Source organism: Balearica regulorum, chromosome 2 (genome assembly GCF_011004875.1).
Source record: "Balearica regulorum gibbericeps isolate bBalReg1 chromosome 2, bBalReg1.pri, whole genome shotgun sequence".
Lineage (NCBI taxonomy): Eukaryota > Metazoa > Chordata > Aves > Gruiformes > Gruidae > Balearica > Balearica regulorum.
In genome coordinates, this window is record NC_046185.1 from 102,888,434 (window position 1) to 102,915,729 (window position 27,296).

A 27,296-nucleotide genomic window follows, 5' to 3' on the forward strand; every position below is an offset into this window, starting at 1 on the left:
TGCCTTTTGCAAGCACCAGCCAAAGTTTCTCCTTCCTGTGAAAGTCAGATTCTTCGAAGTCGGAGAGGAAGGGGAAGGATTTTGAAGCATATCCCAAGCGGGCATTGTCCTTCCACATCATCCCATTTTAGACTAATTCTCAAGCTGTCTCTTCCATTAAGGGTGACTCAGCCAGGATCTCAGATACTTGGTATCATCCTCTGGAGGGCAATTTTTTGGCGGTCATGACTTGGAGAGCCTAGAGGACCAGAGCCAGTGTACCCACCCAGGCCAAATGTGTGCAGTGCAGTGATTTGAAGACCTGGCTGGTGCTTTTTTGCACACCTGGCAGGACCACTCTCCTAAAATCACCAGTGTTGAGGCTGTAATGTGGGTATCCGGGAGAGGAATTTAGCCTCAGACAAAACTTTTTCATGTTTTATTTTGGAGTATGGAAAAAGTAAATGCCTTCAAAAATTATTCTACAGAGGGAGCTTGGATTAGGAGCTTGACTCCACCTGCTGCCCACGCGTATCGGTGCCAGCACAGAGGCTGGGGTCCAGAATAGAAGAGTGAGCATCCAGGCAAACAATTCTTACAGAAGAGACACCTGACATTGGTTTTTACATTGAAATGCATGGACACTAATCAGAGAGTTCACAGTATAAATGTTATGCATAAAACCTATGCCCTTGAAAAATCTATTAACCATAATCATGAATCTACAGGTACTTGATATACAGAACTGTGAATAATTTTAGAGAATTAGATTCCTCCTAGTTTATACCAAACAAGAGATTTTGAAACCTTTTCAGGACTAGAGGGCAGAAAATCTCAACTAATAACACCTGTATTTTGAATGAAATTTCAGTCCCACTGAGGACAAGGGAAAAGTATAATTGAATTAGGAATTTCTTTAGAAAATTGCAAATATTAGAGCTAAGTATCATCACAGCTGTAAGTGACCGCAAGAAAAATATGAACATTTAAAAGCATTCCTGGTAACCGCTTAGGTTGTTGGAATACTGCCTACTGTTTCAAAATATCCCTTTGTTTAAATCTGTTGTTCCTTGCACTGTGGCTAGTACTAAAGACCTTTGAAAGTTTTGATATCACATGTTGTAGTAGAGACTTGGCCTTTCTCTATTGAATTCTCCAAACCCTGTCAAATTCCTTATGACCCACGTAGCTCCCAGTCGGTTTTAGGCTGCTATTTGCATTTTACTTCAGGGTTTCAAACATTCTGAGCTTGGCTCAGCAAAGCACCAAAGTATACACATAACTTAAAAAGATATGTCACCCTTTTTATGAAGTTAGTTATTACTAGATTTAGCTATATTTTCTTGTATAATTATAGCAAATTTCAGCTACAAACAATAATAATTTGCCAATCCCTGCCAATATAACAAAATTAGATTATTACATATGCACATTATTTATGTGTGCATTATGTGTGAACACAGAGCAAATGCATTCAGTTACAGTGTTCACACACATGCCTGTAAGTTAATGCACACAAATATGCACATGTACAATACTCTAAAGATAGTGGAAGGCTTTACTGTCTATTGCCATGTCTAAAGAATTTCTTTTGATTAAAACTTAGATTGAAGGCTATCAGCCACCCAAAACAATATATCCTTGAGCTGCATCCCATTAAACCATTCTTATTGCTACTACTTCACAAATACACCCTTCCTCGAGATACTTTGTTTTGTACTTACAGTTATTATCTAACAGTTATTTTAATGTACCTTTGGGACAATCAATCAAAATACTCAAGCCACAGTCCTTTCCCCATATTTTCAAGTAATCAGAATACTTACACTTATTCTTTTTCATTTCTGCACGCAGGTTTATTTTGCTTTACTTCAGATAAGACTGAGTGGGGATTATATTTTCCTTATTTTCACCCATTTCTTTCTGGAAACAAACTTCATTTTGGCTCTGATATGTCAAAGCACCAAAGCATTAGATAAAATATAATGAAAACTGCAGTCCTATGGGATTTAAGCATATGCTTTAATGCTTTGCTGAAATTAGGAATTTCAGCAAGGAGACATCTAGAAGTTTTGGTAGTTTTCTCAAGCATTGACAGTAAACAGATACAACTCATGTTATTTTCTGAGTATCAGCTGAACAGTATATACATACCGATAATCCAGTCTTAACCTGAATGATGACAGCAAAAACCAATGGCCAGTTTAACTGTGCCATTATTCTTAGATTTATAACTTACATTTAAAACTACATAACAGCTAAATTGTCAGCGTATTTTCTTTCACAGTTGCAGTATGTGTAGATGTGGCACTTAGGGACATGGTTTAGTGGTGGACTTGGCAGTGCTAAGTTAACGGTTGGACTTGATATGAGACAAAACACAGAAATATCTGTATGCTAGTTCCCTTTAATAGCAAATTATTTTTAAAAACAAAACCAAACCAAGAACACAAGTCTTAAAAACACCTCAGAACTGTTGCATATAAGTGTAAGAAAATAATGTATTTTGCATGTAAAACTGAGTTAAGCCATCACACACAGCATATCCAGACAGAAAAAAAACTATTAGCAAGACCACCTGTATGCTTCTTGTTTAATTTCTACTTTAACATCAGAATTGCTTGTTATGCATAAACTAATTTCTCTATATAGAAGAACCTGATACAAAATTCATGTTGTCAGTGTTGTAAGGTGAATGATAAAATGGTTATATCTCTATTTCCAAAAAGTTGGATTTGCTATTCTGAAGAAATATATCCTATCTTACCAAAAAAAAAAAAAAAAAAAAAAAAAAAAGAGGGGAAAACATTTTAAAGGCTGAGCAACATTCATGGAGATTTCATGTTCCCATGAAAGAAAATGATCATATTATACTTCCCTAGACTTTAGTTTAAGCTTTTAAATTGCTCTTATTGATATCAGTAAGTTTTTTAAGCATGGAAGACACTGAATATTTGGGGAAAAGGGAAGAAATGACAGAAACTGTTGGCAGACAGAAGCTATAAATAGAAACCAAAGGGAGAAAAGTATCACCGTACAAATCTCTCAGTTTCTTCAAAATATTGTTTCTAGGTACAACATTTTGAGGCAAACGTTCTCCAAATTAAATAACTGCATCAGGTATTTTTGGGTGTCGATTTAACTTCAAACTTTTGAGGATGAAGAACATCTCAGAGGTTGTTCAAGTCTTAATCTGCAATGAGATGACAGCAAGTAGAGTCCTGTATTTGGTACACCATTAACTTCAAGCAAAGAACCCATTCATAGTAATGTCAATACAAGATTACTGTCATTTGTCTTGATTCAGCAACACATTTAAGCCCATGCTTACTGATAAGCATATGAGCTATTCAGCTCCAAGTGAGAAAAGATGCAGCATTAGCTGTTTTCCTTGGTCAGCTTTGCACAGAAGGTTCAGCAGGTAAATTCCCCTAAGCTCCCTGAGGAGACAGAGCTGCCTTCTCTGGCTGGTTAAATATTCTTTGAGGGTTTTTAATGCTACTGCATATATTATTCCAGTGCAGGATTAACTATAAAGGAACCTAGAGGATTTCTGTGCATCATTTTTCCTCACTATCACATACAGGTTTTTTATTCATTCTGTTGGGGCAGGGGGGGAAGGTTGGTTGTTTTTTACTTCTGCTTAATTTAAAATGTCTTCTTAAATCCCAGTGAAATCAAAGATATTTGTGCATAGGCTTAATTGCTGTATCAAATAAAAGAAGCGTACGTACTTGCTTAAGAGCTTGGCTAAATTAGGAGCTTATTTCGAACTGATCACAAACGCAACATGCTCTCAGATCTTTGTCAGACAGTTCAACAAAGAACACACAAACCACAGACAATTCAGAAATGCTGCAGGGCAAGCTGTTCTAACCCTGTCCCTATGCCTTTTAACATTATGGTTTTTATATTTACATTGCCAATACTCAGAAACATGCTGAAGGATTTCTACGTATTTCTACTTCATTGGAAAAATATGTTTTTCTACTATTAGTAGAAAAAGTGAAGATGTTTGTATGAGTTTCAGTCATGACATGCAGTTCTTCACATTCTTCAAACAGTGCTTAAAGTTCAATTTGTTCATAAATGTAATTTTTGTCTTAATGGCATGAAATCAACAAAAATGACATTTAGTTTCTCATAGTAATAATTTACCAGCATTAACGATAAGGAAACCCACTATTTCTTTTGTATAATTAATGAAATTATGCTCAGGGCTGTATTTTCTCAGGGCTGAACAACAAATTATTCCCATTACTATGAGAGAAATGGTAAGAGCAATGGAATTGGTGTCATTAAGAGAACTAATACTGTGGATCAATGCCTTATTTGCTAATGCAAATTAAGCCACAGCCTATCAGGAGTCATCTTGCTCAAAAAGATGATGATACACTTCCAGCCATTAAGGCTATGTAAAGGATTGATAAATGGTGCAATTGTTGCCGACTTTTACAGAAAACCGACGGGCTCATCCTAACGTGTCTCGTATTAAAATGGCTCCATTGACATTGCTAAATAAGTGCTATTTATGAATGTAAAAGCTAATGATTATAATACATTGCAAATCCACTATTTAGTAACATTAGGACTGACACCTCATTATAGTACACCATTTTTTGTGGGCATAAGTTCATTAAGTGAGGAAGGTATTCTAATTATATCTTAATATTATGCCTGGAAATCATACATATCATGTGGAATGTTAAAGGAAAAAACTACTTATGTCCTCATTAAAAGTCAAAAAATGTTTCTCTTTTCTGAACAAATCTTCAAAGAAGTTTTGACATTGAATTTGAGTGTGGTTTTTTTCCTTTTTCTGGTACAGTATAATTTTTGTGGTTATTCTGTTACTGCTAACCATCTTAGACCACAGAACAGTTCATTTATTTCTAATACTACTATATAGTACTCTTGTATTTCCTCCTGCAAATTCTATCGGAAAATCTCACCTTGTAAAAATAATTCAATGTTCTTTTAGTAGCTATTAATGTTTGTTTTCTGTATCAGTCCATATGACATTATCATCTCAAGACTCAATATGTGGGTACTCAACCTATCTTCCCATTATAAGTTATCAATCACAAAAAATAACATGCTGTATATTTTAAGTATTATTATCTTTCATTTTCCGCTCATTGCATTTTTTCTAGCTATGCAACTGCAGCATAGTCATTGCTCTGGTCATTTTTTTCACTTTCCTGTGGGCTGGTGATTGTCACCCTTGGATTTGTAGATGTTTTTTCAAGATGAGAATTGACCTAGAGGAAAAGGACAGGTACTATTAACTTCATCGGGTAACAAAGATTTCATTTCATTTCAATACAGTGTTAGCACTTCATAGTAAAATTTCCACAAGGTATTCTTAACATGAAAACATGTTTTCTGAGAGTGATCACATTAACGTTTTTATTTACCTTATACTTATATACCTTCCAAAGGAGAAAGCACTCAAACTAGAGGTCCCCCCCCAGTTCTTTCATCAAACATCCAGTTACCCACATATCCATTTAAAATCAATGCTCACTCACTTTCTCCACTTCCATAAATAACTTCAGCTTTTCTAAAAACAAACAAAAAAATCAATATATCAAGCATAGAATAAATTCAGGGCCCAAGAAAATGTTACCGTTACTCAGCTCTCTTAATTAAAAAATGTTCTTGTGTGTCATACAGAAACAGAAGAATGCCCAGTTGCAAGGTGCAAGAAACCATCCCCAGTGTGACAAGAAGCAGAGGAAGAGTCTATTTTTCAGCAGCCTATAGGCAGGGAATATGCAGCAAGTTGTTCTATTTCTGACACTCATGAATCTCACTCTTCCCAGATCTGGATTCTCCCCATCAAATAAAACACTTCGTTTCCCACATTCTGTTTGCTGGTTAGTTCATCTGACAGCCAAGGTAGTCCACTTTATTTTGCTGGGCTGCATGCCTCCATCTAAGCCAGCAGCATGTTACTGTGTCTCCTAAATTAATGTGATATTTGTTTTTAAACTAATTAAAGACCCTTGCTTTGAGGATCTTGTTCATCTCCACTGTCTTTTCCAATTTCTAAGAAAAGGAGATGAAACTTTCACAAAGTAATGGCAAGACCCTTTTATGAAATGCAACTTCTGTAGAAGTCAACTCATCAAAATAATGAGGCATTGGGGTTTCATGAACACATCCTTCTGCTCTGTCCTAAAGGACAATGTAGTGTGGAAATATATAATGATTATGCTTTTCTGGAAATTGCAAGAATATTTTTATTACTTTTTTCCAAAATTCAGCATACTCAGGAAAGCAGGAGATGCAGATTCATCAAATAGCGAAAAACGTCTGCTTTCTCAGTTGGAGGGCATATAATGTAATTACTGATGTAACTGATCTATACAGACAGAAAACAGCTTTTCCCACAAACTGAAGTTCTCATAAATGCTCTCAGGACCTTATCAGGAGTGAGCTACTTGGAGACTAGCTGAGAATCCTAAGGCTGAGATGAATGAGGAAAAAAAGCTTAAGAACAACAAACTGAAAGAATAAACACTCACCTGGTTCTGACTGTCAGAATCCTCCTCTTTTATTTCTTCTTCAGGCTGAAGATCACCTTGATATTTCAAGTGCTCCATTCCCTCACCACGTTCTTCATTTTTCTTGCCATTTAAATGGATAAGTTCCTCTTCCTCAGCTTGGTCAACATTCTCTGTTTCTTCTGCTTCATCTTCATAATTCTCATTTAATTTCTTCTTGTTTTCTTCCACTTCTCTTCTTTCTTCAATAGTTTCCCCACCTTCATCTCCATTCACTTCTGGATATTCTTCCTGTCTTTTATATGCTTCCTCTCCTCTGTCATTTTCCTCTTCTGCATTTTCTTCTTCATCTACAGTTTCTGCTGGCCTCTGGTGAAAGGAAAAGCAGCAGCATTATGAGGCATTTTTAATCAGAATGCTCCACGTAACTCTGAAACATAACAGACATCAAAATCACAATTACATCATTACTGGGGAGTAAGTACGCTAATTTGAGGTTTGTCTACACGGACAGAAAATGATGCTTCTGTGCTAACATGCCACAATGCACTCCTGTTCTATATAGAAAATGTGTTAGAGAGGTTTAAATATATTACACTGGGTGAATCCATTTGACCATACTCAAAACAACTGGAATGAGCTAGATTTAATTAATACACCAACACTTATTTTGTTCCAGCTATTCCAGGTTCTCTGACATTCTAGCATTTAGTACCTAATTGTTTATAAAATCCTGTCACAATAAAATACCATACATCACTAGCCCACAAACTGTTCCCCAAGAAGCATTTTACCTATGGACCAGACCATGCCACGCCAATTGTTCTGTTGTCCAGGCTGTCTTCTTTGCATCCATACAAAAGTAGCGACAAGGATTAGTTAGACCTACTGATTACTTCCGTAACATCATTCCCCTTCCCAAAGACACCTGTGTACAGTGGCACGGTTAGGATTTGTTTGACATTTAGGAATTAATTTTTCCTACACAGAGTTGGACCAGCAGACAGGCGGAACAGTACCTTGTCCCATATTGAAGAAGAGAAAGCAGAAACTCACTATAGATAAAGCTGCTAGCAGCATCATTTCATGACAACCCGGAAGACAGATGCACATACTATCTAGTTTTTGTCGTTTGTCTTCCAGTTTCAGCTTTGAAAATTCACCTGACTATTCAGTGAACCAATGCCCCCACTGCCAAGATGACTTATGTACTTGTGCTAAGATGTGAATGAAAATAAAGAGAGGTGTCTGCCTCCCACACAGCCTCATCAGACTCTAAATCTAAAGCAAACAAGCTGAGAGCAATAGATTATCTCTTAATCAAAAGCATTTGGAATTTTACTATCATTAGCAGCTCCTTTATGCACGCAGCTACCTGCTGCAGACCTCTAAGTTATGTCTTCTAAAAATCTCTTTCCCTCACGAATACAAACATTTCAAAAGAATTCTCTTATCACGTTCAACATATTAGTAAAAGCCAGTTCAGCAATACCAAAAATTGATTGAAGCCTCTTGATGAAATGCCTTGCTTTTGCTTTGATATCTAAGTAGCAACATAAGACAACTTTATTATGCCAGTGCACAATACTGCACAGACACAGCTTCAAAAAGGACAAGTTATTGCATTGTAATAATCTGTAGAATGACAAATTACTAGAAATATTACATGGTTACCTGACAGATAAATAACGGCTCCATACGTAATTTTTGAAGTACAGTAGTCTCTGTGTGTTTTTTATTCAAGCCTTCCTGACTCACTTTCATGTGGTAGCATCAAGCTGGCCTTAAGCAAAGCTGACCACTAAAGCAAAAATTAAACAAGCCAAGACTTTACAGACACCTTCAAAGAAGGTACGATCCAAAGCAAACTTGGGCCACCTTTGGTAACCTCCAGCGCATAAAGATAGCAAAGAATCTGTAGATTTGTAAATTCTCAGAAGTTACCTACTAGTCTTACACATGTGACCTATTAATTTGTTTTCAGTCTGCCAAGGAATTAGCAGCTCTGGATTCTGACCAGAAACAGGGAAGGTGGGACAAATTAAATGCACCAGACATGGCTAGCTAAAAGTGAGCGGTTTTGGTTTTGCTTAATGACATCTACTTGCTATGACATTACAAACACCGAATGAAGAGAGGGTAAGAAAAGAAGAAAAGTAAACCCAGGCTTTCTAAGTTATTGTTGTAGTCATCCAAGATATTATTTCCAGCTTCTTGTTACCAGTCCCTTGCCTGGACTACTTTGTTATGGTGGCTCATTTTGGACTGCAGAAGATGGTGTGTAGACTTTACGCCATGGTGTAAACATATGTATCCTAATGCATGTGCTTTTACTCGTTTCCTTGCTGCGGAAGCAGTCTTTCGCATAGAAGCACAATGGACAACCGAGGGTCAGTAACTTCCTAAGGTGCTACGCTAGTTAGACTCATTAGACCTTATCTGTCTAAAATAGGTGTGGATGCAAAATTTTTAAGAGTTAAAACTGAGTAACATAGAAGATAAACACAGTGTTGTTGAAGCATACTGAAACTCACTGGAAGCTCACAGAGAACTGGCATGAAATAACATTCAAATTTCAACTAATTTAACTTGACCAGTCAAGCTAAATTGCCTGAAAAATAATAGTGTAAAACAAGATCAGTAAAACAAATCCCATCAGTGCAAGTATAATGTTTTTATAGTAACTGAAAATTTCAAGATAGCTGAGCATATTACTACAACAGTTATTTCTACTACTGACAAAAATAAAGTCATGTTTACAGCTAATAATTGGAAAGTAAAATGTGATCTTCATTTAATCTCCTTTCAAGCTGCACTACATTAGAATAGACATTTCAGACAAGTAAAAATCAACATTGACCAAGAGGAAAAGACCTTCCACAAGGTAATGTAAAATGCATGTGAAATGTGAATATGACCACAGACAATGCATTTCAGAATGCACAGCAGACCTAAGACAGGACTGTAGGGAGGGAACTGAAGGCCAAAATGACCCACCAAATCATACATTGTTCTTTACATAAGAAGTATGATACTTGCTACTGAGATCTTATTGATCTACTAGTTATGCATATATTAGCATTCTCTAGTTTAAGTACACCTTCTTCACTGAGAGAGAGACATACTTCGCAAAAGTTAGATTTTTCATATTTAGGGAAAGAGAATGTTTATATGCATATATACATGCAGGGAGGAAGACAGAAAAAAGGGAGAAAATCAGAGGGTTTTATGGTCCAAAGCCTGTAAATGCTGTACGTGCCTAACTTCACCTTCTTCAACAGTTTCAGTGATTTCCGTGAACTCGAAATAGTGAACTAAAGCCTACATTTAAGTGCCTGCTGGGTCAGGGTATAATTCAAAGTTCCCTGGAGTCAATGGGAACCTTTTCATTGAATTCAATACACTCTGGCCATCCTTCCACCTACAACTATACAAAATGCCATCAGAGTTACTGCAAATTGTGCTCTCTCAGTCAGAAGAAATCAGGATGGGCATACTGAAAGCAAACAGGTATGCCAATTCAGACTTACATGTCCTTGCAGAACTTATCAGACTCATTTCTAGAAGTCAGCAATGATCTTGTATATTCAAGTAAAAGCAGTGACATTCCACATCTTAATTTTTAGCTTTTCATCAGTCATCTTTTAAATAACCAGAATATTCCCAGTAAGAGCTTCCTATATGGAATGCATTGGCTGGATAGCCAAGACAGATGTGGGACTCTGCTGCTCCTCTTGCACACGAGAAGTCAGAGTTCGGCTTTCAGCCATCATGTTGGGTCACAGGAAGTTGTACATTACATTCAGGATTCCAGTAAAAGCTCAGGGTATCTCAAATCCAGAGAACCAACTGTATGTCCAGGCCTGAGTGACTGAGGTCTCTCACCACTTTGTAACACAACTAAACAAACACAAGCATCAAATATTAATACCAACATGTTGACATGAGAGATTCCAGGATCATAACAGAGAACAAGGGGCACTTCAAAAATTCAAGTTAGAAGTACCCAGCCAGTTGTAGCCCAGGGTGACTAGACATGTATACTGTAACGAACTACAGGATAAGTGTTCCTGTGTTACTTTAGTCCTGTGTCCACAGCCCAAAAACCAGCAGCACAACTTGAACCTGACAGCAATTAACCTAGGACCAGAGAAGCATGAGGTGACTACATTCTTATTCTTTGAGGTAATTTTCACAGATAAATAAGCAACTTCTAGGACAGGGAACTTTTCTGGCGACTGTGATGGATTACTTACCTCATTTCTCCTATAGTCAGAACTACTCATAGTAAGGTTTGTAATTTTGCCTTTCGTGTGGTTGCAAGAAAATAGGAAGTAACCTTCTTTCCTGTATTGCTGGCTGCATCTTTTAAGTGAAGATGATGCTTTTGCAGTTTCCTGGTTGAAAGTGGTTAGAATAACTAGTCTTCAAACCATCCCTTCATGACTGTGAGCACAATTCTTTGCTTGTCATTGACTAGCACTAAAAAGACTCACTGACAAAAGACTTGTATATGTGTATTGAAAGGTGTAATTCAACCAAAGGCATGTAGAGCAACTGAAGTAGTTCTCAACTGCATGCTGGAAACATGGACCCAGCTTCCCTTCTGGAAACCTCCTGACTTACTAGCAGGTTGATGAGGAACAGGGTGAATTTCATTTTGCATTCAAGAAGTATGATTGCTTGATGGTATTTTTAATCTCAGCAAAAACAGACTGTTTAAAAAAGAAAGATGTATTCTAATTACACTTATCATGCTATCACTCATTAAGAGCTACATTACCAAATGCCATCATCATTCAAAAGCAATAAGTCAGGAAATCTTCAGACACTGAAGCATTTGACTTCTTTTTCTCTAGGGATGCTAATGTAACCTCTCAGAAGGTTTGTACATGACTGATACTAGAATATTGAAAAGTGCAGTATCACAAATCATTTAAGGCAGAAATTATTTTGTACCATTAATGTAAAACATAATTTTGCTTTATTGAAGCCATTTGGAAATGTTTACTTGGCTAATGGTCATAACAGACAAACAATGAGGTAGACAACAAAAATCTTAATGGTCACAAATATCAGCATGAATCCATCTTACAAATGCAGCATCAGGAACACTTAACTTTGCACCAAACCTCTCCAGAACAGAGCTGCCCCTGGTCCTACCTAGTCAGGAATGCTTTCTAGCCGCACTGCACAGATTCCAACAGCAAAACATTTTGTTCCTGAACCAGATAGGGTTGCTAAGTGACAGCAGCCCTCTCCTCTTCCACATCATTTACAAAACCCAGGCTCTTAAAAACAAGCAAGTGAATAGTTAAGAGTTCAGTCTTACACATCTCACATAGTAAATGTACTGTTTCTCCTGCAGGCAAAAAAGTCTTTATCCCCACCACATTTAAACTCCAACCTTTTTATGAGTTGGATGCTGCTTTTTTTTTTTTTTTTTTTTTTTAACAACAAATGCAGCACCTGAGTCCACAGAGTCTAAATTTTCATAAGATCAAAGCACCCAGAAGTCTAACTGGAATGAATGGAAACTCTGTAACTTGATTTGTAGAAAAAAACAGCTTTTCAAACTCCATTCTTCAGTTTCATTGTGTGATAACTGGAACTGTGCAAAGTTCCTTAATCACAAGATGGCCACTGCAGAGAAGAAAACATCTGATCAGGTCCTTACTTTTTTAAGATGTATCTAAGTCAATGATAATTTTTTCTCCATTTCACTGACAATCACATCTAGTTTTTCCATAGCATTTTCCATGTGTACATTAAAATTTACCTAAACTTCACACCCTACAATACAGTATGATCTGTTCAGCATCCCTGTAGACAATGAGAAGATTGACAAGCATTTAAAAAGAAGCCCTACTGAGGTTGCAGAAATACAGAATTTTATTTTTCTTCCAGAAACAGACTCTTCTACAGTGAATGAAAAATGCCCTAAAAGTTAAGCAATTTGAGACACTATCTGCTCTAAGATTGCTAGATTCTTTCAAGGCAGGTGCACACAGAGAGAGGTAATTTTTTTCAAAGTGGTATCAACACTAGTTTTACAACAGAACTGCATTTGCAGGCTTTACTCAGAAGTGAGGACCATGCAGGCCTTTAAAGAAAAGATCAGACCTTGCTGCTATAGCTTCAGAAACTATAGTAATCCAATGCAGAAACCGAGGGAAGACCTCTGTTCTCATGCTGAGCTGCAAGGAACCAACCAGAATAAGTTTCCCTATCTAACACAGACGAACAATATTAAAAAATTAAGTGTATATCAGTGGAGCCGAAAGAAGAGCATGCAGCGAAAAATCTTAGCTGCTCGTCAGCACTCAAAATCCAGAAGGCTTAAATTACAGCTGCATCATTTGTAGCGAAATTTAAGCATAAAAAGTTTCACATGCCTTCTTTCCAAATGCCATTTTGAAATCCTTACTGATGTAGTGCAAAATGTTTTATCATGAAAACTTCTAGACTTTTTAACCAAGGAATGTCTCTTCGAGCAGTCAGCCTGTTTTAATGTTGAATCAATGCAAACATTTTGCCTTCAGCAATAGGGAAGATAAACATTTTGTTCTGTTCACTGACGTGAATCTTGGGTCTCTAAAGCAAAATGTATATTCCATAATGAAAACTGAAAATGAAAGGTGCAAATTTTCTGCTACTGATGATACACTCCAGCTACAGAGAGAGCACCTAGGGGAGCTACACAATCTCACATCCTATCACAGCCCAGGAAACAGGGAATAATGAGTGGCATCAGGACTGCATTAATCAGTGAACACGTCTGTAATAATGGAAAGCAAATGGCTAGTGAAAGAGCCAAGAGTGTGAACATCTACACAAAACCCCAATCAGTGCCCCTTAGACAAATTTATCATCCAGTGTTTTTTACAAATAAACACAGAGAGAGGGAGATGAGGATGATGAATCTGGAGGGGGGAGGAACAGATTCACTGTACATCACTTACATCTTAAGAGCCAGTATCATATACCCCACAGCAAAGTAGGCTGGCACAACAACATGCCTGAATTCCTTGTAGGGAGCATACACTGGACAGCTTCACATCGCATAACTGTCATGCTTACCCTACCTCCCTAGGGCTCAGCATGGGAGAACAGCCACCATGCTTATGGAAATGGCTAAAAAGCAATGCAAACTTGCAGTGTTATTTCAATACTATTACTACCAACTGCTACTTTTGTATTTCACAACTTATATAAAATCAAAGAAAAAGTAGTAGTTCTGAAAGCTTTACAAGTTAGAAAATTTTCTATCTCAGAAAGAGGTACTTTGAATAAATTTATATTATTATCAGTAAACTCTAACACACTTAATTCCCATTTCAAATAAGAAACTTGTATTGTTTTGCTGCCTCCCTACCAAAACCTGCAATAAAACCACCTTGTTCCCTTGTTATTTGCACAATTGATTTCATAATCTGTCATCGGTTCCCATAGATGTTGACACAGTGATGTAAACAACCAACCTGGAGTAAGTCTGCATGTCAAAAGAAGAAACTATCCATTCTGTATTTGGAAGCTGAAGTCTGGTACAGAATATAGAACAGAAGGGTCTGGCTTGGTTTTAGACAAAACACTGATTTTTCTTCCTAGATGTTCAATTACAACTGTCAGCTAGTCTGGAGTAAAGCAAATCCTGTTCTTTTAATGTGTTCTCAGCTGGCAGACAGCATTTTACAGAATAGGACATAAGCAGGTGTCTAGCCAGTATTACACTAAGTTTAGTTAATAGCTAATCTGGCATTTGTTCAACCGTGTACTTCAAATGGCAAGACAGAGAAGGTGCATAAAAAGAAAAAAAGACTAAGCTCTATCTTCAACACCTCATTTATGTGGCTGATGGAAATGATAGCATATCAGAAGTGTCAGCATTCTAGTGAAAGCTGGCATGTAAATATTTATGCATTATGTAAGATAGTCAAGCCTTGGCTGGCTGTCCTTTTCCATATTTCTATCAATAACAGAAACTGCAGTTCAGATAAGAAAAAGCTATAAAGCTTTACATCACAGATTTTAAAACAATTTAAATTGGTCATTAATAAGCACCTGAACATGTAAAATGCTAAATGCTTCCAAGGTCTGAGTAACCTCAGTTATCTGGGAATAAAACGTATTCAGTGCTACCCAGAAGGACCTGGCTCCTTGCCAGATTACCTAGGAAACTACACATGAAGTTTTGAGATGAGAAAGAAACCATGGCTTGAGTTGCAACAAATTTTGGTGCTTTGTTTGGCTTTTCTGAAAATATGAAAATCAGATTATTAATAATGTCCATTACTGATTCTTATTTTTTACCCCTCAAACGCACCTGCTTCCACTTCCTTGTCCAGTTAGCAAAATCAGTTGGTAGCAACTGAAAAATTTTTCCATGTAAGGATGATGCATGAGCCTTGGTACATGAGCTTAGAGGTATTAAGCAAGCTCCCAGGTTTGCAAGCTTGCCAGCACAACCCATGCTCACTGGCAACTGTATCAACAACCACAGCTATCACTGTCAAGTACAGCAGTGGCAGCGGAGAGTTAGCTATTCCCCCCTCCCTAGTGACAGGCACCAACTTCTGGCTGAGGCAAACTGACGAGACCCACTGGCAGAGCTGTTGCCTGTAGCATCTCCATGGAGAAGTAAGGCTGCCGTCTCCGGGGCTCTTGGATTTCATATGAATTGCAGTCAACCTAAAAACTAAGACCTGACAACCAATTTACACTGTCAAATGCTTTACGCTACCCAGAGGAATTCTTTATGCACCTTCAGAGGCCAATAAATGGGCTAATCATTTCTCAATTTGATTATTACGCTGTCAAGACCAGGGCAAGATATACTTCAGGATGTCAAAAGAAACAAAGATTAAGATGACAGGCAGCATGTTCTTCCCCAATGTCACTACTATCAGTACAACCAACACATCCTAATTGTCACACCACCTCACAAGGACAACTGCAATTAACAGGGCTGATGAGACCAAAGTTGTTTAGCACATAAGTCTCTGAGGCTGGGGCAGCTATTTGCTGTGAAAAGACACAGCCGTAGTATTCCATATATCATGGCCCAGGACAGTCATGCTCTCACCTTTTTCAATCACCTGATTCATATGTCTTCAAGAACAATGTCTATAAAATAGCTGAGCAATACTCCTTCCCATTAAAGTGAATAAATCACTGAGAATGATCCTTCTTAGAAAGAGCATCCTAAAACAAAATGGAGAGATCCAGATTGTTTTTTCAGATGGGTATGGTGCCATTCTTCAAAATGGCTACAGCAGCAACTTCATATGTGGCTTTTGATAATGTACAGATTGGTATCACAGGCAGAATTTAAAACAAAGTATAACCTCATAAAACTTCTGTCTATTTTCCCCTCAGGCATGTTTTTAAGGATGAAGACAAGAAAAATGTGTATGTCTAGTATTCTTTTATCAAATTCAAATAAATTGAAAAAAAATCAGCCAGCTAAATAGTAAGCACAAGAAACCCAAAGCTTACTCAAAAAAAAATTATTATAAGATTGAAATAATAAAAGATTAACAAATACAGAATCACAGAAAAATTAGGTTGCAAGAGACCTCCAGAGCAGTGGTCTCCAAACTGTTCCGATTGCACACCCTTACCAGTAAAAAATTTTTGAGCACATACTCTCAATATAGCTACTTATTTATAAATTATATACACGTACTACTGAAGTTCTAACACTTTCTTCCTGCACGCCAATAGATTGTCTTTCATACCCCCTGGTCTATGCACACTCCACAGACAACTGCTCTAGAGATCATCTAGGCCAGTGCCCTGCTGGACCAACTTCAAAGTAAAAATAGGTTGTTTGAGGCCCTGTCCAGTTTAGTTTTAAAAATCACTGAAGAGAAAGATTCCCCCCTGTCCAATTAGTATTTTCCTTGCTGCAATTCTGAACATTGCCTCATCCTTTCACTGTGCAACACAGAAAAGGCTGGTTCTGTCTTCTCTGTAACTCCATCTGTGGCTGAAGAGAGCAATTTGATCTGCCTTCTCTTACTTAGCCTTTAAGGTGAAGCAAACACAGTTCCGAAGCATCTCCTTGTGTCGTAGGCTCTAGCCCCTACACGTTTTAGTGTGTTGCTGTGCTGGACTCTCTCCTGTTTGTAAATAGCTCTCTTGTACGGGAAAAGACTCAAAACTGAACAAAATATTCTAGCTGCAATCTCAGAGGTGCCAAGTCAAGGGAGATAATCCGTTCCCTTACAAATCAGCCCAGCCTGCACAGTCAACCTTCATCACCGAAAGGGAGCACTGCTGACTCATCGCCACAAGAGCTGCATGGCCCTTCCTGCAGAGTTGCTCCTCAGCCTAACACCTGACTGTACCAATGCAGTTATCCTGTCCCAGGTAGCCCACTTCATGTTTCTCTTTGTTGAACTTCATGAGGCTCGAATTAGCTCATTCCTTCAAGCTGTTGAGACTGGTCTGGAAGGCAGGCGTGCATATCACCTGATAATGACAGTTTGGCTTTACTACTGAGCCTGGACAAGGCTGCATCCTGGGCCATCATCCATGTCACCAGTGAACATGCTAAAAAATATCAGACCCAGTAGACTCCAGTATGCCTGGAGACTATGCTCAGGCACATGGAAAATAAGGAGCTGATTGGTGACAGCCAACGTGTCTTCACTAGGGGGAATCGTGCCTGACAAACTTGGTGGCCTTCTATGATGGGGTTACAGCGTCCGTGGATAAGGGAAGGGCAGCTGACATCATCTACGTGGACTTGGGCAAGGCATTTGACACTGTCCTGCATGACATCCTTGTCTCTAAATTGGAGAGACATGGATTCAATGGATGGACCACTCAGTGGATAAGGAATTGGCTGGATGGTCGCACTCAAAGAGTTGTGGTCAATGGCTCAATGTCCAAGTGGAGAACAGTGACGAGTGGTGTCCCTCAGGGGTCGGTACTGGGACCAGCCCTGTTCAACATCTTTGTCGGTGACATGAACAGTGGGATTGAGTGCACCCTCAGCAAGTTTGCTGACGACACCAAGCTGTGTGGTGTGGTCAACACGCTGGAGGGAAGGGATGCTATCCAGAGAGACCTTGACAGGCTGGAGAGGTGGGCCCATGCGAACCGCATGAAGTTCAACAAGGCCAAGTGCAAGGTCCTGCACGTGGGTCGGCGCAATCCCAAGCACGACTATAGGCTGGGCAAGGAATGGACTGAAAGCAGCCCTGAGGAGAAGGACTTGGGGGAATTGATTGATGAGAAGCTCAATGTGAGCTGGCAGCGTGCGCTTGCAGCCCAGAAAGCCAACCGTGTCCTGGGCTGCATCAAAAGAGGCGTGACCAGCAGGTCGAGGGAGGTGATCCTGCCCCTCTACTCCGCTCTTGTGAGACCCCACCCGGAGTACTGCATCCAGCTCTGGGGGCCCCAGTACAGGAGAGACATGGAGCTGTTGGAGCGAGTCCAGAGGAGGGCCACGAAGCTGATCAGAGGGATGGAGCACCTCTCCTATGAGGACAGGCTGAGAGAGTTGGGGTTGTTCAGCCTGGAGAAAAAAAGGCTCCGGGGAGATCTAATTGCAGCTTACCAGTACCTGAAGGGGCCTACAGGAAAGATGGTGAGGGACTGTTTATGAGGGAGTGTAGTGACAGGACAAGGGGTAATGGGTTTAAGCTGAAGGAGGGTCGATTTAGATTAGATGTTAGAAATTCTTTCCTGAGAGGGTGGTGAGGCACTGGAACAGGTTGCCGATAGAGGTTGTGGATGCCCCCTCCCTGGAAGTGTTCAAGGCCAGGTTGGATGAGGCTTTGGGCAACCTGGTCTAGTGGAGGGTGTCCCTGCCCATGGCAGGGGGGTTGGAACTAGATGATCTTTGAGGTCCCTTCCAACCCAAACCATTCTATGATTCTATGATCAAACCCACTGTCCATATATAGGTGCCAGCTAAATTTTAAGCAACTGACCTTTTAAGTCCCATCAAACCAGCCAGTTTTTCATCCACCTTGTAGCCCACAAACCCAGTCCCTACTTTCCTTAAGGATATCTTCCTCCACACATCTACCACACTTCTTCCAATTTCTCCTACAAATATGGAAGTCTTCACTGAAAGCAAGATAAATGACAATAACTGCTCTCCCTTCGTCCACAGAGACAGTATTTCGTCACTGAGGCAAAAAGGTTGGTTAAGTATGATTTGCCCATAGGAAATCCACGTTGGCTATTCCCAATCATAAGCATCAGTTCCCATTTCTCGACAAGCTTTGGCTTTCCAAATTTCATCCCTACATGCCCAGACAATGTCTCCATACTGCTCCTTAACAGTCCATCTGCTCTTCTACCTACCACACTCTACCTTTCTTACAATGAGGTCAGGAATGCTCTGTTCAAACTGGCCTCCTGCTATGTCTGCTTGTTTTCTTGCATGTGGGCAGAGTTCTTGTGCTTTAAGTAAGATGTCCTTGGAGATCAACCAGATCTCCTGTGTTCCTCTGCACTTCAAGGCAACCTTGCACAAGATCCTGCCTGCCAGTTTCCCAAACAAGCCAAAGTCCACTCTCCTGAATTCCAGGGGGTGTGTGTTTGGATTTTGGGGGTTTTTTTGTTTGTTTTTTCGTTATTTGCCATCCCCACTTCCTTCAGGGCCTTAAACCCTATCGTCTCATGGCCACTGCAGCTAAGGCTGCCACTGAGTATCACATCCCCAACCAGTTTCTCTTTATTCATGAGTAGCAAATCCAGCAGAATGCCTCTCCTAATCATGTATCCCATTGCTTACATCAAAAAATTGTCTCCAACACACTCCAGAAATCTCCCAGATCGTTTGTGCCCTAGATAGTTAAAACATATTTAAAAACAACTATTTTTAACTCCCTACCTCCCATTTGTTTACAATCTCACGTTAACAATTGTTCCTCAGCATTGAGCTGACCACCAGGAAGTCAGAAAAATGCTCAAGAATCCTGTGTGGTGTTGGGATGATTTTTAGCCTGAGAAGTCTATTGGGCAAACTGTGATTCCTTATGCTGCAGCATGGATCAGAAATATTAACTTGTGGCCTAGGTGGCTAGCCCCAAGCCATTATCAACAGACACCAAAAGCACAATGCAACATCTTGTGAACTGGATACAAAGTTGAACAAGTTGGCAGATTCCTACAAACACTTAAGATGGAAAAGAGGACTGTCTTGTGAGCAATTCACTAACAGGAAAAAAAAAAGTAAGTTTTGAGCAAGTAATTTAAGCAGTTCTACTCTCCATTTCATTGGAATAAACATCAACTTACCTATTTTCCTGTATTATTTCAGTTCACAGGAGTTTCTTTCAAAAACCAAGTAAAACAAAGAGGATATAATCTTATGTTGAGTTATCAAGACCTATTTATTGTACATAAGTCTTACAATGATAAAGTTGGCTAAGTACCCTGTTGTTCCAACAGAAGAAAGTGCTGGCAACATTAATAAAAATTGGATAAATCCACACATGTTTTTAATTCAGGACTGTAGGAATTCTGACCTTGATTCTGTGCCACAGTCCCTTTACACTGGTCCACCAGTATAAAGGGACTGCGATCCAGGTGGATCTGTATGGTAGGTAAGGAGTCCTGATTCTCTAAGGCTCTATAAGGGCTCTCAGGGCAGTTCTTAAGCTGATGGATGATGAAAAGGTAACTGATATTTGACACAGTAACAGAGAAAGGAAGATTTGCTTAAGCTCCCATAAAAGAAACCATACTGTTGAGCTGTTACAATCATTCCCACAGAATTATGCTGTACACTTGACAGAAACTGGGGAAAGGAAAACAACACACAACCTGTGATCCTAAAAAAAAGCCATTTATTTAAAGCTCGGTCAATACCTGGTCCAGTGGAACTTCTACACGAGTATCTTCATCTTCCTGCACTTCGGCTGCCCCCCACATTTCAGATCGCTCTTCACTGGCTTTGTAAATATCTTCACCTATAAAGGGAAAGATACAGAGTGGAAGGAAGTGAAGTCCAATTGTGACACTGTGTGGCACAACTACTGAATTGCATTCAATTTTGTTTCTGAGAGCAGATTTCTGAGCTAAGCCACCATTCCCTATACAGTTCTTTTAATGAGGGTTTCGATCTCCCATTATTGTCAATTTGTTTTCCTTTCCTTTTTAATAACAAATACTTACATTCTGGACCATTTAGGGAAATGAAAGGAAACAGAGACTGAACAAAGTCCTGGATCTGAAGTTCCTTCACTTCTGGCAAAGGTCAGGAGTAAATCTGAACTTGATACCTTAGAACAACATATTACTTCTATTTCTACAGTCAACAATAGTACCCTCTACTAATTAGCATTATAACATAAATCTAGCGGAAATCTCAGGCTCTGAATTGACAACAAACATGGTGACCCAGGAAAGGAGTAAAAGATTAACAGAAACAGTGGGATTAATGCTACTCCCCACCCCTGGGCACGTGCAAGTAGAATTATAGCTGAAACTTCGCATTCACATTAAAAAAGCACATGCTCCTAGCTAACAAGGTTAATGTTTACAATGATATTCAATTTTGCAAAGATTTTACACCTTTAATTTTAGGGTTTTTTTTTTTTTCCCCAAGTGTAAGTAATAACTAGGGGTCTTTGAGGTTTCTAAGTGGGTCTTTCAGTATCAGCTAACTAGGAAAATGAAGACACATACATACAGAAAACAAACAATTTCCAAGTGACACACATTCCTCTCTCCCTTACCCCCAAACTGAAAACAGCCCAGAAATTAAGAGCAGAGGTTACTCCAAATCATCTCCCTTTCTCTCCATCTATCTGGGAAAGACAGATACTAAGTAACTACAATAAGGAAGAGGGAAAAATACTTCTGCTGTTTTGGATTGTCTCTTAATTCTTCATTAAAGGATGTGAACTTGATGACATCAACTGATCATGCAAATTCACCTACATTGCTGGGCAATAAACAGCTCTAGTGAAGCACTGAACAATTCACAGAACCAGTGAGAAAGAGGAAGAAGAATGGATAAAAAAACCCAGGACTTAGAGAAATCCAGAGCCAACCTGTGTAAAAAGGCAGCATGGACTACTCTAGAAGTTAGTTTTCCAATTACTTTCTCATCACTATGAGAATCAAGGAAAGAGTTTACCCTGGGAACAAAATTCACTGGCACACCATACCACTGCAAATGGCTAACTGAAGGGGAGGTGCCAGCTCCTCCAGATGGCCTTAGATGTCTACTGACAGGCCACTGACCAGAGCACCAGAAATGAAAGCCTTTCTCACAGCCTGAAACAAAGAGGCAGGAATGGGGAAGTCTACTGAACATCACAAATAATATTCCAGAGTGGTACTGCTGGCTGCATCTTAGGAAGGAGATTATCTCATGGACATGGCAGTTTGCGTACCTGAGCATCAGTCCCACAGGAACCTCCCCACTCCACCAAAAGATATATTACTCTGAAAGTACCAGTGCTGGAAATACCACAGGATTCTTGGCATCATTGGTTGGATTCTTATCCTAAACGTCTCTCACATCTTGAAAAAGGTCCCATCTTCATAATTAGCATGGAAATAATAATTTTCATTCCTTAATTTCCTTTTTTTTTTTTTTTTGTGTGGATTACTAAATGTAATGCATCTGTTGTAGTATGTTCCACTGAAACCAACTAAGGACATACAATATTTGCTAGCAATATGGTAAATCTTAGACAATCTATGTGTACATATCTCATTACAGACCCCCTTTGCTGAGACAGTTTTTTTGACAAATTCAGCAGTAAGCACATGGAGTAGTTAAGAGTAGCAACAAAATGCATCTGAATGCATGTACTTTTTCAAATAATCAATACACTTCTCATTTCCCATTTTTCCGAGCTCTCTAAAGGACAGACGGTTCCGTTTCTCTTACCTGATGTTATCATTGTTGCCTCTCATCATAGACGTTCGATTGAGATATAGATCACCACCATATTCAGAGAGCAAAGTGTAATGTGTTCCTTGAAAGCCACTGTGATGACTCTCCTAACTCAAGGCCTTCCCTTAAGTACCTTGAGAAAATAACCTTGTCCTAGATTTCTTGGCTCACTGAACTATAAAAAGTCAAATCACTGTCTGAGAGAACTGCATTTAATATCACCACCATTCCATTTAGACTCTGTAATAACACTTTTGCCTTCAAGATTCCCAGGTCTTTCAAGCAAAATGGGAATTGTCTGGCCTCTAGAGATAAAAGGACTTTGGTGCAGAGGTAATTCTCATCAGGTTTTTCTCTGGCAGGGCAGACAAGGAGGTACAAGGGAGATGAACATGTGTTGGCCCTGAGGCCAAATCCACAAAATTCATCTCAAGAGTTGAGGATTCTCAATTTTAAAGTACCTCTCCTTAGAAGAGCAGATCAGCCTCAGGGCTATGCCGAATAACTCAGCAACTAAACTCCACACAAGGAGACAGATGTGCAGTATTTTCAAAAACCTTAATCATGAAACCAGGAGGGAGTGAGGGAGAGGGAAGAAGACAATAAAATTCTGCCCGGGTCATGCGACCAACTTTCCCATTCAAAAGAGTGTACCCAAAAAGCTAGTAACAGGGCGATTTCAATAAGCAAAAAACTGAAACCCCCATGGGATTTCCTTCAAGCACTTTCTAAGAGACGTTTGCTCAGAAAGCTGGTCATAAATGTAAAGAGATTAGTTGAAAACTGCTCTGCACAACCTTCCTGCATCTCTCAAGGATAACACTGTGCCTTGTCTTGCACAGAAAGCACTCTAAAGTGAAATAGCATTCCTGCTCTTCCACAGAGTGGAAGATGCCAAAAATACATGGCAGGCTGCAATGGGAAAGAATAGCAACCACAGAAGTCACCAAAAATGACTTCAAGGTCAGTGTTTTCAGACAAAATGGGAAATGATCCCATTTTCAGAACAGCTATATTCGTTGAAGAAAACAAGTAGTTAAAGAATAGCATATTGCAAATGCATGCAACACAAAAAGATTGTTAGCTGGTTTCTGAAAGGATGGCAGAAAAGATTTGTTGTCAGGAAAGGAAAAGAAAAAATTATTTAAGGAAAAAAAAATTATTTAAGGAAATAAGAAAATTGACAACAAAAGGGAAATGAGTTATTTACCTCTCCACAAATCTGAGAGTATGGAAGACAAATGTCCAAAACCTATGTACCATTAATAGTACACTGTACTTTCTTCCCTGAAAAGAGAATTCCCAGCACTTCCATTAGATGGAACATTTATGCCTATCCCAAATCGTTCATAAAATATTGTAGATTAAACATACTCCTCATACTAGTTCTGACTTTCTGTGCATCAAACTAATTGAGAATTGGCCATAGTCAGGGTCATGGCATCATCAGGGCAGAAGAGTGCTAAAAGGAGGTAAGCAAGGAAGGTAGGTCCAAGCCTGACAGTCAAGCTGTGGCGTACTCTACCTATAGAGCTAAAAATCAACACTATTTTTTATACCCTATACAGAGAGAAGTGAGGTAACATAAGCAAATATCTCCCATTATTTCTCATTATTTTAAAGCAGGGTAAAGTTCAGTAATTCTGGCAAAAGGGAGAAAGAACAACCCACAGAAGGGCAAAAAACTAATCACAAGAGGGAAAAGGCCTTCAAGAGAAGCAGCCAACTGGAGAGAGACAGGCTGGAGGATATGGACACAGAGGAAGATGATGAGGGCACAGTAATGCTAGAAGAAATGTGTGGAATGAAGAACTGTACAAAAGCAAATAGGAAGATGAGGAAACACAGATGAAAATTAAGGGAAGAAATGGGGTCCAGCACACTGGCAGGAAGGCAAAAAAATGGATTATGTGCAGCAGAAGAGTAGAAGCTTGAAAGAATGAGAGGGGAAGAAAGAACAAGCCAGCAGGCACCCATGCCAATTTAAGATTCTTAAAGGAATCTCCCTTCAGGAAAGCCTGAGAAGAGAAATGCCATTTTACTAGTATCTATCTGCAATTGAATTTCGATGTTCAGATGCTCACACACATTTATGACAGAGGCAAAGCAAAAAGCAACAATGAAAAAATGTTCATTGTTACCAGGCAAGTATTTTTCTTGATTTCTTATTCTTATTTATTCCTACAACAAACACTATTTAGTAAGACTCTTGATAATGGCTGTACAGTCTGGGGAAAGAATTCTTAGAGTATTTTTTGGCTTCAGGCTCAAGGGATGAATAAAAACTGCAACTGGAAGTGCTTTCCTATGGAGGTTCTTCAAGAGTTATGCTCTATTTCACCTCTTCTCCAGCTCCATAATCCCACAGAGAGAAAGACTGATGAAATATCAAGAAGATCCAGACTGCTTCAAGCTCTGAATTCCCCAAAGCCTTGTGAAGGGCTACCAGGAAAGGAAACACTTGGAGCCTGATAACCACTCATCTGAAGAGAGGTAGCTCGTGTCTCAAAAAAGCAGTGAGCCAACTCAACCTGCCCTAAACAAAGTCAAATGATACAGCTGTTGATACACTGGCACCTACTGGCTAACCTCTACAGCTAGCAGCAACAGAGCCACACAAACAGTAAGAACAAGAGAACATTTTCAGCAGAAAAAGGTGGTGAAATTATATGAGGGAGGATGTTGTCAGAAGACTTAACACTTTGGAAATCAGGTCCAGAGGCTATGGGTAGGAGAAAGGCAGAGTGGTCAGATTTGGATCAGAACCTTAGAAAGGATGATGACTGATAAATAGGGTGTGGGATTTCTGATATTGTACTTGGCCAAGGTCTATTTCATAAAGTAAGTGGGTTGGTCCTCAGCTGGTTTCACCAAAGATAAGAAAAGGTGGTACCGTATTCCTACAGTCCTTTTTCACCTCTGTGATTTTGTTGCAAATGGACAAATAAAACAAATACAAATTAAGAAAACATTAAGACTGTTGTAAATTATGTTTCTTGCACAATGGATCTTAATAGACAAGAATCTTCGTCTACTCTTCTTACCTACTCTGTCCTGTCCCCTTACCCATGCCAGTGATGCTGGCTTTGCAGCCTCTGAGAATTCATTTGTGTGAAAGGGAGTCCACTGACCATTCAGGGGAATTTTCTAGGTATTTCATACTTCTGGCTAATCTCCTGATAGGTAGCAGATTAATTATCAGCATCAGCAAATTTATAAATGCCCAAAACATTTTCACTAACATTTCACCTGATACGTGTTACTGGTTGTCTCAATACACAGACGGTCAGTGTATTGTGTGGTCACTCAGTTCGGTATGTACAGAAAGAAGCAATGAACTGGTGCATGTATAACTGAGCAAACCTTGGCTAAAGTACAAAAATCATTTTCTGTCTGATGCCATTCAGTATTTCGGCTAAACTCCTTCTGTACACATTGATAAACAAGAAAGTTATATGACTTTATTAAATAGTAATTGAGTTATAAATTGAACCAACTCATAAGAAATCTATATATTTTAAATAATTAAGCATAGCAATTAATGGATATTGTATAAGTTCCTTTCCTAACCAGCATTGACTGTAAAACATTTATTGCCACACAAATTACAGTATTATACAGTCACTAATGCATTTCAAATTTTAAACTGATTGAAGTTTAGTAGTAGGGATTTAAAAAATCATTGTAATAATAACTTGCCCTGAATATTTTATGGAAATTAGAGGCATTTACTAACTGCAAGCTCTGTATGTAAGCAAGGAAGTTAATGTGACTATAAAAAAAAAAATGAATGTGACTTACCACAGAGGCTGCCTCATAAAAAGGCAAAATTAAGTCAAATTACAAACAAAATGTAAAAAAATCTGTGGCTCATTAAATTCAATAGATTGCTATGAGGAATAGGGAGGACATGTGCATTTATGCCTGTCTACAGCATAATTTCCTTTTCTGGTTTGTTTGTTTGTTTAAAATTTTAAAGTATCAGTGTTGTACAAGGCCTATTCTAACAAAAAGCCACTGCCTTGGCAATAGGTTTGCATGTGTGTACATGCCTGTGACTTCTGTCATCAAAAAGTAATGGAATTAAAGAGAAAATGGTAGCAATATACATATGAAACTGTTGGAAATATTAAAAAATAAGTATTTTTCTTCATCTGATTCTATTACAGCCTCAAGCTTCTAAGCAATTAGTTCCTCTCTTCAGAAAATATTGTATTTCTAATAAGATTTCACACCATTATAGACTGCTGACATCTGACTACCTCAACGGAAACTCCAAAAGGTACTTCTAGAGGGTGACCTTGTATGCAGCAGTCTAATGATAGGAAACATGGCAATGCTAGAGTAAAGAAAAAGCTGCCTTAGTCAGGTGCAATAGCTCAGTTATCTTTATACATAAACAGCTACAAAAATAAGGACTGCATATCATAATATAAGGTGCTTTTTTCCCCTTCTCCCTACTTTAGTCGTTTACCTCATTTATTCTGTGTGTTTCTAAGCATCTAATTTATTCATTTATTTAAATGACAGATCATTAAGACCATTTGCATTTTGATATTAATAGAGCAGCTCCTGTTCAGCCACATCTTTCTTAATTCCATGCCTGTTCCAAAACTCAGCCTTCTCTTGTGTACACCTGGGTCCTAAGGGCTAAACTATCACAAAGCAAAAGCAAAAGCCCTGAACCATCTGTCCTGGTCCAGTCATTCCAAACTAAGCGTCGCTAGACCTACGCTCCACCCTGCAGTGAGTTAAACAACATGACCTTCCTGCTGCCAAGTACTATTTGCCCACTTTATGTTTTGCAGTGTATTCATTTTACTAAAAGCAAACCCAAAGAAACTCACCATGTGCTCCATGAAAGAGGATGCAAGTTTGACCACCATCTTAGTTTCCCACTGGCATTAGTATATTCTGGCTATCGTGATTCAGCA

General features: G+C 38.9%; 1 protein-coding gene across 4 annotated transcripts in view; it reads right to left on the reverse strand.

Annotated features, from left to right (window-relative positions):
* Nucleotides 1-1,813: 1,813 nt before the first annotated feature.
* The window catches only part of DCDC2 (doublecortin domain containing 2), a 72,529-nt gene continuing 47,046 nt past the window's right edge, over nucleotides 1,814-27,296 (reverse strand). For 2 of the 4 annotated variants that reach the window (XM_075745176.1, XM_075745175.1), the window contains 4 exons: nucleotides 20,322-20,422; nucleotides 6,510-6,857; nucleotides 5,511-5,542; nucleotides 1,814-5,240 (listed from right to left, as the gene is read on the reverse strand). In XM_075745176.1, coding sequence (XP_075601291.1) covers nucleotides 5,534-5,542; nucleotides 6,510-6,857; nucleotides 20,322-20,422 — 458 coding nt within the window. In that variant the 3' untranslated portion in view covers nucleotides 1,814-5,240; nucleotides 5,511-5,533. The remainder of the gene's footprint in view (nucleotides 5,241-5,510; nucleotides 5,543-6,509; nucleotides 6,858-20,321; nucleotides 20,423-27,296) is intronic. The other 2 variants (XM_075745174.1, XM_075745173.1) reach the window with 1 other exon arrangement.